The sequence below is a fragment of the Ipomoea triloba genome, chromosome 11 (genome assembly GCF_003576645.1).
Source record: "Ipomoea triloba cultivar NCNSP0323 chromosome 11, ASM357664v1".
Lineage (NCBI taxonomy): Eukaryota > Viridiplantae > Streptophyta > Magnoliopsida > Solanales > Convolvulaceae > Ipomoea > Ipomoea triloba.
In genome coordinates this window covers 713464-729892 of record NC_044926.1, presented here as the reverse complement: position 1 = coordinate 729892, position 16429 = coordinate 713464, and the positions used below count along the sequence as shown (strand labels likewise).

The following is a 16429-nucleotide window of genomic DNA, read 5'->3' as shown; positions in this document are numbered from 1 at the left end:
ATATATATATATATATATATATATATATATATATATATATATATATATATATATATATATATATAACATTTAAAAGTCAAGTGTGAAAGGGATGGAATACTCATCAAATAGTTGCGACTTGTGAGATCAAAGTTCAAAATAATCATATTGTCAAATAAGTTTGAAATTTTAACTTTACCCTTTAAAATATATACACATGCACTATAAGTATTGAAATAAAATATTTATTTAATTTTGACAAAAGAAAAAAAAAGAAAGATCAATAATGTAAGCATGCATAACTTGTATTATTGTTCACAGAAGGCGAAATTTCTCATACAAAGGAATCACGCCCTCCCGGGTAGAATGGTAGATGGATAAGTAACGCTGACCCACGGCCTCTTAGGTAAAATAATCAATATTTAGTGCCCAAAAGGATCGAAGCCTACAATAACTTGCATTATTGTAATTACAACTAAGATAATGTTTTAAGGGTAATACAAAAGGTAGGGGCAACTTCCAGCCATATTGGTCGAACAGTTGACTTGATAACTACAAGGTTCTCAATTTGCCTTTTCGTATGAGCTGCCTATTAGTCTTATTGGGTTTGAGTTAGTCAATTATGGGTAACCTAGGATGGTTTACCTCATTGTATTTTGTCGGCTTGGGTCGCAATAATGCAGGCTTCACCCATAGTCGATCAGATATACACAATGTATGTTGATTTACCTCATTGTGATTTTTTACTTGTTATGATTATAAAGTGGGTTTCACACAAAATGCAATGAACCGGAATATATGTGTGTATTTATACACATACATTTATACCAATGTCCTATATATACATACATACACATGGGGTGCTGGCAAAGATGGAAAATGACCTGATCTGATGTGGGAAAGACTTGAATGAAGTGGGTTTTGACCCTACGTGCCAAACATCAAATACATATACTTTTGTGGCCTGGCTAACTATATGCAGGATGGAACATGCACCTTCCAAAATCAATCAAGAAAAGCTATGGCCTACTCGCATGGGTTTAGGAAAGGGGTGGGCTTTCTTTGCTGGATACTTTGGAAGGAAACTTTAATTTTCCATTCCTGTATTCAATCACTTTCGTATTCTCTGGATATGATTGCCGATCGATATCCACAAACGGATTGATGGATGTCATAATCCGCGGTGGATAATAATTTATTCATTTATTGCCACTTTTGATCACATTTATTGCAACATTAAAGTTATGCATATTCATAATAATTTAAGATATATACATTATATATGAAGCTAAGTATTATAGTGTATGGTTGTTGAGAGATCGATAATGAAATAACGTAACATAACAAAATGTGATATTATTTGTTTGTAAGAATGAATGGGGTAGACTTCAAAATAAACAAACTAAAGCCTAGCAAGCATCAAATGTTCTACAGGTCGTCACTATACCTATGGGCCATGGTATCCTCTCTAAATTTAAAATTTGGCGAAGCTCTTCATTAGCATGTCCAAACACACGCTGCCCTGACTGTACTTAAGGGACTCCTTAGCAAGAAAGTTTGTTTCACGATTCTGCTTCATGAACACATGACAAATATGAATAATCCATTTATATTCCTCAACCAAATTGCCCACAGGTTATATTGGTCTGCTTATTTTCTCCTTAGTATTAATTCAACTAATAGCTCTTTTTGAGTCATGTTCCACTATAACACGCCTAAATGCAATGTGACATTATTAATTGATTGTGATAATAAATCAAGTACAATTCACAGTTACTAGTGAACTTTGGAACCTCTTATTATGTTGAAAAATGTACTAGACTTTTAGAAATTAAATCCTCCTACAAAATTGTGGACCACACTATTCATAGTGTTAGATTAAGGAACACCTATTGAAAGATCTGCCAACAAAATCGTTGGCTACAGATGGCTCAAAATGAAACTTATGATAACCTTATGAAATTTTACAGCCATTACATATTACCATACGCATTTTATCGTCTTTTGGAAGGTGAAATATATAGCATTACAATTATAAAAATTAAAATAATTAAATAAATATTCACCCCAACATTCTTTTGATTGTACTCATTGACACATAGTTTTTTTTTTTTTTTTTTTTTTTAATTTTTAGCTCTTGTGATTTTATGTGACAGGTGTATATAAGTTGGGGTCCAGGGTAGGATCTTAAACATAAGTTTGGTCGGAATAGTAATATTTGATAGTGGTTGATATTAAGGGCCCTTTGATTTAAAATGATGGATACTATACTCTAATAAGTGTATTACATGTGGACTCCACATGAGAAGATTGCACATTCATGTTGTTGGATTGAAAAGCATAAAAATTAGTACATATTTTTCCATTCCATTAAAGTAAAATAATCAAAACTTTCAAAGAATCTTATGGATTCTTGGATCGTATGTAGAAGTATGGCATAATAGTTTTTATAATCCTTGGTACTTGATATTGTTGGTTGTTTAACGAAAGAGTAGCATAGGGAATCCAAATTTAAAAAATTCGAGATTTATTTATTTTTTTTGAGAAGAAATAAATTCGAGATTTATATTCATCTACTTTGAACCTTTTTTTACTCATAATTTAAAAGTGCTTATTGAACCAAATATTATAAGAGAGAATATAATAAGTGATTTAGAATATAAAAATCAATAACCAAATACTTGGTATAATCATATATTATAGCAAGTATTTTAGAGTTTATGACTGGATTTTTTGGTTTAGTCGTCCACTTTTTATTGTTTAAGGTCTAGTATTTATGGTTTATATTTAAAATTTAGCATTTTCGTTAATTTTATAAAATTTATCAGGATTGCATATTTAGTTGTTAAAAATTACATATTTCTAAGTGTTCAAATTTGCATAGTGAATTTGATGATAATTACGAAAATGTCACTGTTTTTTTTTTTTTAAATATGATCAGATCCGTCAAATTTGTACAAATGTAAAACTAAGATAGGTTCTTATCACAAATTACAAGTGCATACTATGTATTTACCCTAGAGTGAATAAATAAATAAAATAAAATAAACAAGTGCGAATGCTATGCATGCATTAGCTCATTTTTTGAGAGCTAATGCTTCTATTGTTCCAATTGATTAATGAGTAATTAATAGGTTAGCATTATCCCACACAAAGCACTAGCTTTGTGTATGAAAAAACATTGATGAATTAGATCCAATGACATTATCCAAGAATATTAGCTCTCACTTTCCCAAGTATTGATATTACATTTCTTACCTCATAGATGATCGAGATCATTATCATATCAACTGCAATTAATATATAATAAACAAGTTCAAAACAAGTTTTTTTTTTAATACTATTGACTCTGTTACTGGGATCAAACCTGTGACCTTTCACTTGGGAGGGCCATAACTATGCCGCTTGACCTCTCAAAATAAGTTAGACAAGTCAGTAGTCACATGGTACGTCAAGCCCGTATTGCAGTTAACATCTCATGTGTGATTTGCGCGCTACTTCGTATTACACATGAATATAACATTTTCAGTAATCTGACATTACCAACAATCTAATATTCTTTAAAGTAATCTAATATTTTGTGAATCAAACGCCTTTGAAACATGTATCAATGGTCTATCTTATTGTATGGATTATGGACTTACTTCCACAGTATAAATAAATTATACCATGGACTAGAGTTTACTTTACATTGTAGATCCTGGTCCAAAAATAACATTCAAATTCTATATATGTAGTTGATACATTCTATACTTGCAGTAACTATTAACTGTAGGTACATAATTTGTTAACTGAAAGGTATATAATTTTTGTATCACAGTTCATAATGCAATATGAATCATACTCCATGGTATGACAATTGCTCAGTATAAGCATTGTATCTGTCATAATTGGGCTCGAAATATTTGAAATTTGGACTATTGGTTCAAATGGGGCTGACCCGAACTAATATGAGGCCCGTGGTGATCAAATCCTTATACAGATAAGCCCGCCAGTATGATCCACTGGAAATCCGGTGATCCAAACGACCGGTAAACTCCATTTTCTCCCCGCCGATCAAAATTGTTCTAGAACACACACTGTAAAACTTGCATAGTCAATCGCAGATACGTATATTAAACCTGCATACTCAGAGAGCAAAGCAAGAAGGATGCAATCTCCGTGTATCTATGCTTGCAAGTCCTTCAACGAGCTGCAACTCGCGGGGTTTCACTCTCATGTCTCACCTTCAACATCATTCTCAGTTCGGAGGCCCAATTGCTTCTATCCTCGCATCTCGTGCAGTTTCGGACGGGAGAGAGGGGTTAGGAATGGGGAATCGATGAGTAGAGAGAAGGTGAAGGTGAAAGGGAAGGGAAAGGGGAAGGATAATGTGTGGAGCATCGACAGCGAAATAGCGAAGGCTGAGAAGGAGAAGGAGAAGCCGAGGAGGAAGAAAAAGAGAGGAAACGGGAGGAGAATGACGAGGAACACCGTCCAGAAGAGTAGATGTGGTCGAGTCATGGTCTCCGGTGCTATGTTGATTGAGACCGAAACCGTATTACAGACTCAGGTAATTCGGTTTGTTTTCAGGTATCCTTTCTGCATTTCGTTGAAATTTTCATTCTTCTTAATTGATATATTTAGGTTATGATGCTGTTACTAGTTGATGATCTTGTGATGTTTTTGATTTTTTCTTAATATTTAGTGTTTGCGTTTCTATACACTAAAACTGTGGCTGATTAGCAAAATGACAAATGTAAGAAGGTCCTTTCTGCATTTCGTTGAAAATTTCATTCTTCTTAATTGATATATTTAGGTTATGATGCTGTTGTTACTAGTTAATGATCTTGTGATGTTTTTGAATTGTTCTTAATATTTAGCGTTTGCGTTTCAATACACTAAAAATGTGGTTGATTAGCAAAATTACAAATGTAAGAAGGGAAAATGGGGATTATTGACATGAGTATACCAGTGGAATCAGAAACCAGTAGATCAGTAGGGTGTATAGACCATGCTTGATAGTGGTTCTGGCTTCCATACTCCATAGTCTAACTCTACACTACTCCTGTTAGGTTTTTAGTACTTTAAAAGTTGTCATATTTTCAGGAACCTGTAATTAGGCCTGCATGGAATACATTTGCAAGTAGTGTTAGTGGAATATGGAAGGGAGTGGGAGCGGTGTTTTCTCCCATGACTGCAGAAATGGAGCCAATTGAGGTCGGAAACAAGGACGAGTACCTCTTTGACTGCTATACTCTTTCTCGTGTTGAAGCTGTGCCTCCACAGGCTGGGGAACAGACTTCTCAAATCCAGAGGACAATTAATTGGGTATCGTTGAATCCTTATGGTGAAGTTCCGGAGTTGAAAGAAGGTGATTATGGAAATCGAGTGAAGGGTACAGATGGAGAGAGATCCTTGTCTACAAGGAAGATAGCAGAAGGAACTTTAACAAAACACAATTTACCGAAATTTGAAACTTTTGACTTTGCAAAGAGTGATGTGATGGAGGAAGACATAATGGGAATGGAACCTGGTCTTGTGTTCTTTGAGGTAAAACTAATTCAGTTCTGTGATGACAATGCATGCTGGTTTTAATCACTCATGTTTTTAGTTGCTGGAATATCATTTCGTTACATTAATTCATGCCCAATCAAAGTTTCTAAAAATTTGAAGGATGGATCTTACTCAAGAGGCCCCGTTGATATCCCAGTTGGTGACATTGATGACTCAAAGTATTACCTTTCTCCAACGTTCAAGTTTGAACAGGTGAGTTTGTCTTCTTAGTTCTTACTAACCTTTCATTATATAATAATTACTCCCTTTGATTGTGTTCAAAATTTCAAATAAATGTGAGGAACTACTGGCCTGTTCTCTTACCTTGGAGTTATTAATTTGGCTAGTGTCCTTGAGACATCACCTGATGCTGTACATAATCCTGCTAAGATGATGATGATCACACAACTGGTCAATCAATGTGCTCTGCAATAAAATATTTATTTTATTTGGAAATTGGAATTCTAATTTTCCTATGCTTACATTCATTTGATTGTTTTATTACTATGTAACTAGCTCCTATTTCTTTTGTAGTGTTTGGTCAAAGGTTGTCACAAGAGACTCCGCATGGTTCATACTATAGAATTCAGTAACGGTGGCTCTGACATTCAAATATTAAGAGTTGCTGCTTATGAAGAACAGTGGGTTAGTCCCGCCAATATCTTGGACCAAAGGTATCTCAGTAACTTCAAGGATGGAATAGTTTGGTTTGACATTCTAAAATAATCTTGTAGCTTTTAAACAATAGATTATCTATTATATTGCATTTCTCATCTCAATTCTAAGATAAAGTTTTCTAGTTGCATCTCACGTTTCTGTTCTTTTACACAAGATCACATGGACTCGATTGTAGATATTGCATACTATCTCTTGATTTCACGTTATTATTAACATCTTATGTCTCACCTACCCAAACAAAGAAAACTGACATTGTCTCACTTGTGACATCAAAGCGACATGGATCTGGAGGTGAAGCCATTTTCACAGAGGAGAAGAGTTCAGCCGGTAGAGCTGACTGGGTCCTGGAAGGTATTTGAGATGAGCGTGACACCTGTTTATGACGAGGAGAACGATACAGACATCGACAGTGTGCCCTATGTACACCTCTGCATGGAAACCCTAAACAAAAGAAGCTTGCCTGAAACTCCGGTCTACTTCGGGGAGGAGGACATGCTAGACATGCAAGACGCGACAATACTATGGCTTCCGGGAGGCGTGACCAGCTATGTCGACGTGAAAAAGGATGGAATCCTGTGCATTGGCGTTGGCTGGTATTCAGATGAGGGAATAAACCTTGTCATGGAAAGGGATTATGGAACAGATGGGAAATTGAAGGAAGTTAGGTGGAAGTGTGAAATGAAGAGAAGGTGGACTAATCCTCCTCCCATGTAAATATTCTTGTGTTTTCACTTCATTTATAGTTTAGTTTTGTATATGTATATTGATGTTCTTTTGTATCTTACTATGCTGTCATAAATGGTGTTGCTCACAACTCACAAGTGCCCATTTTTCACCTTGAGTTATATCATATAGATACACATTATTCAAATAACAGAACAAAATTATGTGTCTATAATTGATATATTATCTGCATTTAGTTAATAAATTATGTGTTTGACTGTCTGTAAATAAATTGAAGACATAATATGTGAATTATGACATATACATAATATATTAACTACATATGTTGACACATAATTTGTAGACTGATAATCTGAATGCTATTTTAGACAAGGGTTAACAATATAATTCGCCGGGGAAGGGGATAGGTCATATGATCCGGAATCAACTTGGCCCATAATTGCTTCCACCAATACCATTGTAAAATGGTCATGCTACACACCTATATTTATCGCGAACAACAATCATTATATCGTGAACTATATGCTACACACCTATATGCTTATTTTAATGTATTACTGTTCATTTGTAGTGTACTATTTAAAAATGAATCCACATTAATGGTCCACAGTATAACTTACCTACAAACAATCACCCCTTGATATGACAATTGCATGTTTGTGATGTAACATTTTACTACGTTAATAAGTGACTGTTTGTGACTTAATGTGTTAATTATATGTTTGTGATGTGATGCTTTATCACGTTAGAAAGTCACCGTTTGTAAGTGACAATTATATGAATGCTCAGCATTTTCCCCATGTAAATTAGGAATAAATAAGGTTTATGGAGTGTACTATAAACTGAGATTATGTCATTATGAAATAAAATGGGTTAAAAGCGCGAGGGATAGAAAAGTGTGGGTTTAAAGTGCTATTAGGGTGAACAATGGGGACTAGAAACGAAATTTCTATAAAGTAGAAACAAAAGGTACTCCATTATGATCTATAATTCAAGTTTTCAACGGTGTTTTAGCTTTTACGTGTGTGCGTTTCTCTGCCTCATCTCCTTTGCATCTAAAATTCTCCTTCGTAGATTCAGATTCCGGTCGGTCACTTAACGCCGGCGTATCCCTCAGTTTCCGGTTAACCTCTCTCCTCTGTCGCCATGAATCCTGAGTAGTAAGTTCTTTCACCTTCATCGTCCTTATTTTTTAGTTTCATTTTCGGCTTTATTTTATATCCTTTGGAAGTATCGTCAAATCTACTTTTCAGCTGAATATTATCATTATCGTCCTTCTACTTTCAAATTTTAGCTATTTACTGAATAGAGATCCCGTGTTTATGGTGATTATCTTCTTATTAGATGTGTTCCTTTCATTTTTTCTACGAGTTGTGATTCGCCGTAGATGTGTAAACATGTACATGTGAGATGAATGAGAAAGGTTAACTAAGGATGGATTCCAGATTATGATTGAAGTTGTGGTGTTTGATTAATTGTATGGATAGGAAGGTTGATATGCAGGCTCCAGGAATTAGGGAGTTTGGTTAGGGTTATTGTTTTGTGAAGTTAAGATGAGACTTGGCCTTTATAGAGGCTTTAAAAGGTAGGCAGTGCAGTCTGAGTTAATATTATGTTCATTCTTCAAAGGGATTCAACAGTTTGGATGTTCTAAGCTAGCTCGTCTGCTTCAAATGCATTAAATTCATGAAGCAAAGTTAAACACAGAAGCCTTTTGAGATACATAAGCAAATCATGCTTTTTTGGGTGGTTATTTGAATATGGTAAATTATTAGTGCCTATAATCTTAATTTTAGTGTTGCCACTTGCCAGTTGCCAGCCCTCTATCTAAAATATATAATTTGATAAATGCTAAGAGGCTTACTGCTGAAATTATTGTTCTGATGTATCTGAGCAATCATCTTACTGCTGCCTCCATTTCACTGGAGTTGACCATTTAAGGTCAAATCTTGAATTCTTTGTGACAGTTTAGTTGCTTTCACATTTTTACTTTTTCTATATCTAGGATTGAACTGGAGTTAATCAAATGTATCTTTTTTCCTTTTACAAGTTAATGGCTGGCTAACTGATTGCATCTGCTTCTCCTTCCTTGCAGTGACTATTTGTTCAAACTTTTGCTAATTGGAGATTCTGGTGTTGGAAAATCATGCCTTCTATTGAGATTTGCTGTACGTTGCTAGTATATGTACTCTTGTCTAGTATACTGGACTATTTTTCAGTTTGCATTTACTTATTCGCATGGAATTGGTCGGAGGATTCTGTTACTGCACTTTAGTGCTCTTTAAAAATGGTGTTAATGAAACTGAAAGTTGTAACTCTCTTCTGTTAGGATGATACTTACTTGGAGAGTTATATCAGCACCATTGGAGTTGACTTTGTAAGTAAATTGTTTATTAACCATAAACCATTTCATTTAATGTAATTATCAGTTATCTATTTCCTTACCCACAACTGCCTCAAGAGGGTTGGGGAAGAAGAAAGAAGGAAACTGAACAAAGGGAAATTGTCACAATTTATTCTTTCTTGTAGAAAATTCGCACTGTGGAGCAAGATGGGAAAACACTAAAACTTCAAATTGTGAGCTTTACTACTACAGCTTGATTTCTTTCATTTCACTTTTACTCTTTTGTGAAATAAATGTTCATAAAAGTCATTTAAGTTGCCTTTGTTCTTTGCCAATATTTAGTGGGATACTGCTGGACAAGAACGGTTTAGGACTATTACTAGCAGCTACTATCGTGGAGCCCATGGCATAATAGTGAGTGCTAGCCTTTAAAAATTTCTGCTCTATTTAACTTCAATTATTAGCAAATTAGTTAGTGTGCATTCTTAATCCGATGATAACTCTTTGAAATGGCCTCTATGGTAGGTTGTATATGATGTGACGGACCTTGAGAGCTTCAACAATGTCAAACAATGGCTTAGTGAAATTGATAGATATGCTAGTGAAAATGTCAACAAACTTCTTGTTGGAAACAAATGTGATCTTGCAGAAAACAGAGCTGTCTCGTATGAAACAGCTAAGGTGAACAGGGTTAACTATAATAGACAGATAATTGATCTTCTTTTAAGACTACCATGAGGACTTTTTCCTTCTCAACTGAGAATCTATTGGTTGTGCTCTCTCATTATACAGGCATTTGCTGATGAAATAGGCATTCCATTCATGGAAACCAGTGCAAAAGATGCTACTAATGTAGAGCAAACTTTCATGGCTATGTCTGCTTCAATAAAGAATAGGTAAGACATGCATAGTTTATTTGAATAACACCAAAATCCTTACACCTCTGTGCAGTTTCTCAAATCATTTGAATCTCATGTATATGAGTTGGTTACCTTACTTTCTGTTAAAGTCCAAAGTTCGATATGCTTACAACGCTTATGCTTTCTTACGTATGAATAAGTTTTCTAAAAGTTCAGTATAACTGTATAAGAGCTTTCTGGAACAAGTACACATTAAAGCATAGCAAACGCTGTAATCATCTTGTATCCCACCATGTATGAAATATCACAATATTGTCTTGAATGTCATATTAAGTAGTCTGGTGCAGGGCTGGTATTCCTCACTAGATTCATTTGAGCCCCGACATGGCCAAGCTGTTAATTTCTTGTGTGGAATGCTATAGACGAGCAGAGATTAAAAAGTTTAGAGCCCTCTTATTAGTCAGCTTTATTTTTTAATGCCACGTGTGCCTGATTAAGATGTTCGTGTTGCTTGTGCATCTTCTGATGTTCCCGTTTTGACCTTCAAATGCAGGATGGCAAGCCAACCAGCAAACGCAATGAAGCCTCCAACTGTTAATATTAAAGGACAGCCAGTTGCACAGAATAGTAGTGGCTGCTGCTCTTCCTGAAGGGTAGACAGTTACTTGCTCAGTTTATTTGTATGTGTTATGGCTAAATCTATCGCTGTCCACTTCATGGATCCATTAATTCTTCAATATCTTTGTCACTCCAATGTTTTTTTTTTCTTTCATGTGATAATGGAATGATTGTAAAAACTGGTGAAACTGGTCAATGTTAGCAATTTGTACACTATATTCTTGTGTTCTAAGGACAAAATAGTCATGCATGAGCTGATGAGCCAAACACAATTTAATCTTGTAGGATAAAAAACTTAGATAACATGAGGTAACACCAGTTGAGTTGATCAAGCAATTAACTTGTAATTACAAGATTTTAAGTTTGACTATACATGTAAATTGTCTATTAATTTTTTTTAGTTTGAACCAACTATGAACAACTTAGGTTAGTTTGTAACTACAAGATTTTAAATGTAAATTGTCTATTAATTTTTTTAGTTTGAACCAACTATGAACAACTTAAGTTAGTTTATCAGCCAAAAAGGGGAGGGGGAGACCCCAGGCTGAGAAGCCTAAGTACTAGAGATCAATTGACAGAGTGTGGGAATACCCATCAACGAGACTCTCCAAACCAGGCGGAGGAAGCTCAAAATCACTCCAGTCCATATCCTGAAAAGCACCAATGTTGGCAAGGCAATCTGCCACCATCTTGTGACTTTAGATCATAGGGCGAGCTTTACCCCAAGGTTCATAAGACAAGGCAATCTGCCACCATCTTGTGACTTTAGATCATAAGGCAAACTTTACCCGAAGGTTCATAAGGCGAACTTTGTCCAAAGTAAACCTTCTGATAACAGCTATAAGCTTTTCTATAAATCAAAGAAATTAGTGGATAGAAGGAAACGTAAGATACAAAATGTGAGAAATGCACCAATATAAGGGGAAGATTAAGACCTCACTATTCCATCTAAAAAAACAAAACTGACAAGCAACATAGTTATGAGTTGTGTCATATGGCCAAAACCAAAACAGTAATAGAGGTAGCATCACATTAGATGAAAGGAGGCTGGATAGGATAGGTGGGGGTGGGGGGTCTGGGATAACATTAAGGAACAAGAAATTTACATCTTCAAGTGTAAATTTCAGGAACCTTTTCTCATAACTTTCAGTCTATTATATTATTCTAGTGAACCATCTCACTTGCCACCTAAGGTTGGGAACTGCCCTGGATCTTCAATGGAAGGCGCCTGAGCCTCCATGAAGCTCATCGTCTTTCCTCCACTGTAACCAACTCTATCGCGCCCACGGCCACGGCCACGACCGCCAGAACCGGAGTACCTCTCACCCTCAGCAGGCTTCAAGAATTCGTTAATGCTGACAGACTAAACCCAAGAAAAAACGAAAGGATTAAATTATTGCCCAAAAACGGCAAGGAATAGTTCGGGAAAACCAACTCAAATCTGCAACGGGAATTGAAAATATAGAGCTGGATATTTTTACATCCTAATGTCGTAAAATACCTACCTTTTTGGTCTTCTCTGCAGACTCTCTTCTCTTCTTATCCTCAGACCCCTATAGTAAAGGAACATTGCATTAATAGTGTCGTTAAGAGAAACGTTAGAAAATCAGAATAGACGGAAATTTGGTTCAACATATCTTTACCAATTTTATGAAGATGTCATCACTAGTTTTCTTGGAAATCTGCTGCATGGATTCAAACTCCTTGGCATCAACCTTCCTTTCCTCGGTTTTAAGCACCTGCAATGCCTTTCTCTTTTCCTCCAGCACCTTCTCATACTCCTCAAGAGTCATCTCCTGTGCATTCAAAAATTATCAAATTTGAAATTTCCAAGAATCAGGATTGTTCGAGAAATTTAATCTTGCAGATTCTGAATGAGGAATATGAAATAAAAAGTTACTGCAATACACTTCAATCAGCCCAAACAACCCATCTTCTAACCCGTTGAGCAAGTTGAATCTTAGGCTCTTAGCTCTTAGAGTGGGTTAAGAGAACAGTTAAGAAAGTTGCATGGAATTTAATACAATCAAGATTATCCTATTCAAAATATCATAAACTGTTGTAATTTTTAAGAATAATGGTGTCTTGATATAAACTGTTAGGGTAAATGATTATAGCAGGTTAAAAACCCATATTTGCACCAACACAACCCATAGTTTAAATTGGATGGCTTAAGACACCACCCAATTTTTTTCTTAAGCCCTGTTTTGACCCATCCAAAAACTATTAGAAATTATGTCCCAACTTAATTTGGAACTCATCTATCCAAAGTAGAAGCTGGGCCAAACACTAAATATTAAAACAGCCTTAATAAGGTAAGAGCGGAAAAAACACTTTTTAAAGAATACTAAAAGTTGAGACTTCTTGAAAATAAAACCTTTGTGGTTTATCAAGAACTCAAGTTTAACTTAGATTTTCTTCAACCTTTGTTGACATGCATCTATATATGATACTTTTACCTTATCTTCAGGCTTCTTTTCCACAGTGTCAGTAGCAGGACTTTCCTTGTTTGCATCTGTTAATTCGTCTTCATTCGATGGCTTCTCGACGTTTTTATTTTTCTCGCCTTCATCAACTCCTTCAGTCAGTCTGGAAAAAGGAAATAGCCAGGGCATTACGACAATGAGCAATTTACAGAAAAAGACATTTCAAGAAACTATTCCTTTAAACGCATGAGAGAATACTATAAAACCAATACTCACGGAGCAAGTTCATCTGCTTGAGTTCCCCAGTTTCCCAGCCCAGCGCCACCTGCATTTCTGTTCAGAAAGAGAATTTAATAAGTACACAAATGTCCATTTTTAGCAGACAAAATGCAAATCTAGTAATCAATATAGTAATCTACCCATGGCCAGTTTCATTGCGGTGATCATAGTAGGCCCTCCTAGGCTGCTCTCCATCAGCCACATCACCATTGCTATAACCACCTCTGCGACCCCCACCACGGAAAGGTCCACGACCACCACCATAGCCACCACGCCTCTCCGAAGGTCTCCCAAAATCTCCCCCTTCTCCAGGTCTAGCAAAACCACCAGAATATTCTCTGTTGCCAAAAGAACCCCCGTTGTTTGATGCTTCCCTGTCAAATCCACCACGACCACGGCCACGCCCTCTTCCACCACCAAAACGGCCTCCTCCACGGGCAGGTTCAGTTCTTGCCTCTCTGACTGTTGAGGAAACAAACAAAGATACCAATTACATTAAAACATCCTCAGCATACAAAAATTCCATTTGAAAAATGTCTTAGTCATGAGCACACCATTGAGGAAAGAATTGCACCCACAAACAACTACACTAGCAAAGCATGGAAAATGCTTAGGGTAGAATAAAACAGCAATATAGGGCAATGCTGAACAACTAATGATAACCAAACATACTTAACCCCAACCAATCTTGAAATGAGAAGACTTAAAACAGCTTCAACTACAATCATTCAGGTATAAATTACACAACTTTAATTATTAAATTAAAAAAAAAAAAAAAAAAAAAACTAAACTAGCAAAGCATGGAAAATGCTTAGGGGAGAATAAAACAGCAATATGGGGCAATGCTGAACAACTAATGATCACCAAACATACTTAATCCCAACCAATCTTGAAATTAAAAGACTTAAAACAGCTTCAACTACAATCATTCATGTATAAATTACACAACTTTAATTACAAAAAAAAAAAAAAAAAAAAAAAAAGCTTTTAAGAGACAGAAATAGAGCTCACCAGCCTGAGCTGGGGGAAGAGGCTTGGAAGGGAGCTTTCCCTGTTGCTTAGCCGCCTGAGCTAGGGCTTCCTTTACCGGCGCGGCCTTCTGCTGCTGAGCCGCAACCAGCTGCGACGGGTCATCGGTATCATCATCACCCAACAAATCAAAGGGGTTCAAATCCGCCATTCCCCTCAACGAAAACCCTCAGCTTTCAGATAAGCAAACCCCCCAACCCCGCCGAAACAAAAAACCCTTAGAACAACTGTATATCCATGGGGGCAAGATTCGGGCTCTGATCTGTGTACACTGCTCAGAGAAAGGGTTATAGAGAGAAAGAAAACAGAGATTGGAGAAAACCTTAGCAAAGGAATGCACTGAAGTAGCGTTTAGCGGCCGGGGAAGGAGAAACGAAGAGAGAAGAAGAACCTAATCTGTAAAAAATCCCAATTTTATCGTCACTCTTCTATTAATCTATTCTTGCCCACCGTACTAAGATTATTTTATTTTATTTTTGGGTAAATTTTCATTTACTATTCTTGTTTTATTTTTGACTTTAATATGGTATGATTAATATTACTACGTATTAAAGTAAGGATTTTATATGATAAATTACTAAATATAATTATGGTAACATTTAATTAAATTTTATATTAAATTAAGCTTATTTCTTATATTACTCTACTACCTAACATTATTACCATGTTGAAGAATATAAGAAAAGATATTGTATATAGATGTGCATGGTAATAATAATGGAAAAAAACATAAGTTATAACGGTAGAGATGCTTTTGTCCAAAAATTTGTATAGTATAACTTTTATAGCATAATGTATTAAAAAAAAATTAACAGAAAAAACGGATATAAATCAATGATATGACGTGGATTAAGACTTATTTGACACTTATTATAGAGACAAATATAGAACGGACTACAAAAATGATTAAATGGAGATAATATCTTAGGACTTGTTATGTGAATATCAATATACATTGATTCTAAATGGGTGATAATGCTATAAAAAAATATAATACAGGTGAGAATTATATTGCTGTAATAACTCGAGAAGTGATAAATATGCCCTTTAATTTAGTATTCAGAGGATTGAAAGCTCTTCAATGTTGCTTCAATTCATTGGATCCTTTTGGATGATGATGTAGGTGTTCTTACATGAATGTTTTAGTTCAAAGGAATTTTATTTATTTTTTTTTTTTTAGGAAAGGTAGTGTTGAGTTTAATTTTGATCTTCTAGTTGATTTTATATATTTGATAAAAAAATTTTTTGTCATTTTTAGTATTCAATTTTTGAAAGATTAAATATGACAAATTCTCAAAGGACAATGTTAAATGTTCAAGTTTGAAGTGGAGGATCAAAACTAGAAAACCAATCAATGAGGAAATAAAATGAAAATTAATTATATTATTTCTTTTATTGTTTTCATAGTAAGAATATATCTACTATAGATTTGTATGCCACCAACTATATAAGATATGCATTCATTCATGAATGATATGATTCATGTATATATATGTATGCATCTATGTATGGATTGCATGCTATATATAGGGTATTAAAGATTATGGATTGCATGCTATATATAGGGTATTAAAGATCTTTAATTTTAAATGAAAATATTGGGTTTTTTAAACAATACTCCATGTTGAATTTTGTGACAAATAGGGGTATGGTTAGAAAGTTTTGTTAAATTTTGTTAATAAAACGTACTCATGGCATATGTTAAGGTAAATGTTGATTGAAGTGTTTTGAGATTTTTGATAAAGTTTTAATCAGATTTTAAGGGACGAGAACGACAATTGTATAGAAGGCTTTGTTTATAAAATTAAAAATGTGGGTAGTTTTATCGTGGAAGTGTTTTGAGATCTTCGATAAAGTTTTAATCAGCAGTATTTTAAGGGGGGAGAACGATGAGTGTATAGAAGGCTTTGTTTATATATAAAAATAAAACTGTGTATAGCTGTATCGTGGAAGTGTTTTGAGATCTTAGATAAAGTTTTAATCAACAGTATTTTAAG

The 16429-nt window shown here is 35.0% G+C and overlaps 3 protein-coding genes across 3 annotated transcripts; 2 read left to right on the top strand and 1 right to left on the bottom strand.

The window, feature by feature from the left end:
- Positions 1-3974: 3974 nt before the first annotated feature.
- LOC115997623 lies at positions 3975-7087 on the top strand. Its single transcript, XM_031237212.1, has 5 exons — positions 3975-4531; positions 5068-5511; positions 5635-5727; positions 6049-6188; positions 6468-7087. Exons 1-5 carry the CDS (start codon positions 4130-4132, stop codon positions 6904-6906), a joined length of 1518 nt encoding a protein of 505 aa, XP_031093072.1. The 5' UTR covers positions 3975-4129; the 3' UTR covers positions 6907-7087.
- Positions 7088-7876: 789 nt separating this feature from the next.
- LOC116033960 (ras-related protein RABD2a-like) lies at positions 7877-10916 on the top strand. Its single transcript, XM_031276517.1, has 8 exons — positions 7877-8036; positions 8972-9044; positions 9206-9253; positions 9406-9453; positions 9563-9634; positions 9746-9901; positions 10013-10116; positions 10634-10916. Exons 1-8 carry the CDS (start codon positions 8023-8025, stop codon positions 10728-10730), a joined length of 612 nt encoding a protein of 203 aa, XP_031132377.1. The 5' UTR covers positions 7877-8022; the 3' UTR covers positions 10731-10916.
- Positions 10917-11613: 697 nt separating this feature from the next.
- On the bottom strand, positions 11614-14845 carry LOC115997211 (RGG repeats nuclear RNA binding protein A-like). Its single transcript, XM_031236721.1, has 7 exons — positions 14415-14845; positions 13544-13865; positions 13401-13457; positions 13158-13287; positions 12342-12494; positions 12204-12251; positions 11614-12061 (listed from the first exon to the last, which is right to left on the bottom strand). Exons 1-7 carry the CDS (start codon positions 14581-14583, stop codon positions 11876-11878), a joined length of 1065 nt encoding a protein of 354 aa, XP_031092581.1. The 5' UTR covers positions 14584-14845; the 3' UTR covers positions 11614-11875.
- Between the last annotated feature and the right edge of the window lie 1584 nt (positions 14846-16429).

What these genes read in the sequence shown, in the direction of transcription:
- LOC115997623 (XM_031237212.1), top strand. Translation starts at nt 4,130, where the DNA reads ATGCAATCTCCGTGTATCTATGCTTGCAAGTCCTTCAACGAGCTGCAA. An exon ending in AAACCGTATTACAGACTCAG is followed by an intron (nt 4,532 to 5,067) that starts GTAATTCGGTTT and finishes TCATATTTTCAG; the next exon opens with GAACCTGTAATTAGGCCTGC. An exon ending in CTGGTCTTGTGTTCTTTGAG is followed by an intron (nt 5,512 to 5,634) that starts GTAAAACTAATT and finishes AAAAATTTGAAG; the next exon opens with GATGGATCTTACTCAAGAGG.
- LOC116033960 (XM_031276517.1), top strand. An exon ending in GCCTTCTATTGAGATTTGCT is followed by an intron (nt 9,045 to 9,205) that starts GTACGTTGCTAG and finishes CTCTTCTGTTAG; the next exon opens with GATGATACTTACTTGGAGAG. An exon ending in AAACACTAAAACTTCAAATT is followed by an intron (nt 9,454 to 9,562) that starts GTGAGCTTTACT and finishes GCCAATATTTAG; the next exon opens with TGGGATACTGCTGGACAAGA.
- LOC115997211 (XM_031236721.1), bottom strand. Translation starts at nt 14,583, where the DNA reads ATGGCGGATTTGAACCCCTTTGATTTGTTGGGTGATGATGATACCGAT. An exon ending in CAAGCAGATGAACTTGCTCC is followed by an intron (nt 13,288 to 13,400) that starts GTGAGTATTGGT and finishes TCCTTTTTCCAG; the next exon opens with ACTGACTGAAGGAGTTGATG. An exon ending in AAAAGAAGCCTGAAGATAAG is followed by an intron (nt 12,495 to 13,157) that starts GTAAAAGTATCA and finishes TTGAATGCACAG; the next exon opens with GAGATGACTCTTGAGGAGTA.